This window comes from Caenorhabditis briggsae, assembly GCF_000004555.2.
Source record: "Caenorhabditis briggsae complete genome, chrV, whole genome shotgun sequence".
NCBI classification, from domain to species: domain Eukaryota; kingdom Metazoa; phylum Nematoda; class Chromadorea; order Rhabditida; family Rhabditidae; genus Caenorhabditis; species Caenorhabditis briggsae.
Genome location: NC_013488.2, coordinates 17525285 through 17527551, shown reverse-complemented (window position 1 = coordinate 17527551; position 2267 = coordinate 17525285). Strand labels below are relative to the sequence as shown.

At 37.8% G+C, this 2267-nt stretch overlaps 1 protein-coding gene across 1 annotated transcript in view; it reads right to left on the bottom strand.

Annotated features, from left to right (window-relative positions):
* Positions 1-1936, bottom strand: part of CBG27306 — a gene marked incomplete at both ends in the record, with an annotated part of 2833 nt that extends 897 nt beyond the window's left edge. The window contains one exon of the mRNA XM_045238471.1: positions 1913-1936. Within this exon, the coding sequence (XP_045100116.1) occupies positions 1913-1936 (24 nt within the window). The remainder of the gene's footprint in view (positions 1-1912) is intronic.
* Positions 1937-2267: the final 331 nt, after the last annotated feature.

Sequence of the window (2267 nt, the reverse complement as noted above, 5' to 3'; positions counted from 1 at the left end):
AATTTTTCTTCCAGATACATCGGAAAATTTGAAAAAAAACAGTGAAAACGAGCGAAAAATTTTGAAAAGTTTGAATTCGCGCGCTTTTACTCACCGGGCGGCCTAGAAAAAAACCTCGTCCCTAAGGGCTTTCAGCGTATTTTTCGATGCGTTTTTCTCGATGAAGGAATTTTTTTTGAATTTTTTCTTTATTTTTATGTCAATCTACATGCATTTCTGTACAAAATGAAGCAATAAAAAATTTCTCTGTACACCACCTTTAAGCAGTCGAACAAAATTGTAGACGCTTATTTTGTCTAATTCCACTGTAACACTCGGTATCATCAAGCGAGATGGGTCCCAAAACACTTTATCCGGACAGGTGTTGTGGATTTTAACTATTTCCGCATTTTTGAGCGATGTGATTCCATTGAGTTTATCAGTAAACGCCTCATCGGGCAAATCATCTGATTTAATATCGATTTCCTTGATCGATTGACATAAATTCAGAATATTATTCACTGGAGCCGTTTCGATTCTAGCAGGATGAAGAAAAACAGTGTTCACATGAATTTCGATGCGGAGATTTTCGAATTTTTCGAATAATTTTTGAGCAAAAACATTATCGATTTCTCCGGCGATCGTTAGATTATGAAGTTTGCAGCATCCCAGAATAGCTAGAAGTTTCGTCAAATCTTCTACTGCATATTTTCAGAAAATATATTTTCAGAAAAAAGAAGTATGTTTTCAGAAAAAGCTTTTTATGGCGCTTTTCAAAATTTCTAAAAATTGAAAAAGAAGTCACATTTGTATTTAAAATGTTCCCCATGAAGAACTTTTTCTAAAAATATATTTCTCAAAAAATTCGGCCCACTTTGAGCTGAGTTGTACCGCTTAGAAAGTTGGCGTTGAGAGACGCAGAGAGACGAGACGCTCTCGTTTCTCTGCGTCTCCCTCTCACCAGCTATCTTTAAGCGCCCGTAACTCAGCTCAATGTGAGCCGAATTTTTTGAAAAATAGATTTTTGGAATCAGCAACTTGTGGCAAACATTTCCAATGTAAGTTTGACATTTTTTTCAATTTTTTGAAAAAATTGAAAATTCTGAATTTTCATAAACTTGAATTATATGGCTTTAACAAAGCGTCCTGAATCAAAATATTCATTAAATATTCAAATTTCTAGACATTCTAGACTGAAAAACGCTCTTTTCATCTGCCGGATGAATCTGTGCGCCTTTAAAAGTTGAACTTGTGAGGGCGATGATTGAGGGTGCGGCGCCGCTACCGACTGAGCCACGCGGGCAAAGAGAAGGCGCACGCCCGATTGCATACATAAAGGCGAGGGCGACAGCTGTACGCAGAGTGACATTAAACGTTGTACACTGTCACGGTAGAATGCATACGCTGGCTCCAAAAATCCTACGTAAAATCTCCTGTCCCCCCACCTTCAAGAAAGGGGAAAAAATTGGCAATTTTTTTGAGTATACAATTGGGAGAACGTATTTCTTACCTCCAAAATAATCTCCTCGGCATTTGTTTGGTCCGGAATAAGATAATAAATAGGAATAAATGCTAAAATCGCCAGAAAATTGTTTAAAATATAAAATGCTATTCGAATGCCACCCCACCATAGTATATGATGGTTAAGAATGTAAAACCGATTCTCATAGAGTCCCATCACGGATACCATCATTGCTGGAAAGGAGCGTCAAATTTCAAAAATTCTGGGTTTTTTGAAATCAGCAATTCAAGGGCTTCACAACGAGTATGAATCAGACTATATTAATTTTGAAATCGAGAGGCGCAGAGAAGCTAAACCGTCCTAGACATTTTGACTTGTAACTTCCTTCGTTTTGCTTCAAACTTGAAATTTTATTGTTTTTTGAAATTAGAAAATTAAGGGCTTCAAAATGAGTATAGACAAGCTTTTCACAGTTTTACCTTCCGTAGAAGCCATTGCAAATAAAGCTTGATGCTGTACACCTACACCCATCCATTGAAGAATGGATATCCAGCATAAATAGGAGCCAATGGAAAAGGACAAACTAAAACACTGAATACAGTATCCACAAGAGAAGTCCAACAATGAAAAATTAATAGACTAAATTTGACAGATTTCATTCACAGGTAAAATGCGAACGGATCCGTTACGGACGCTCAGCGTTCGCGCGCGGTTGAAATAGGAACCGCATACGGACCGCACGCGACCCGTTTTCAGAAAACCACAGCACATTATTCCGTATTCCTCCGTATTCTGTCCGTTCGCGTACTCCGTATCCGATCCAATT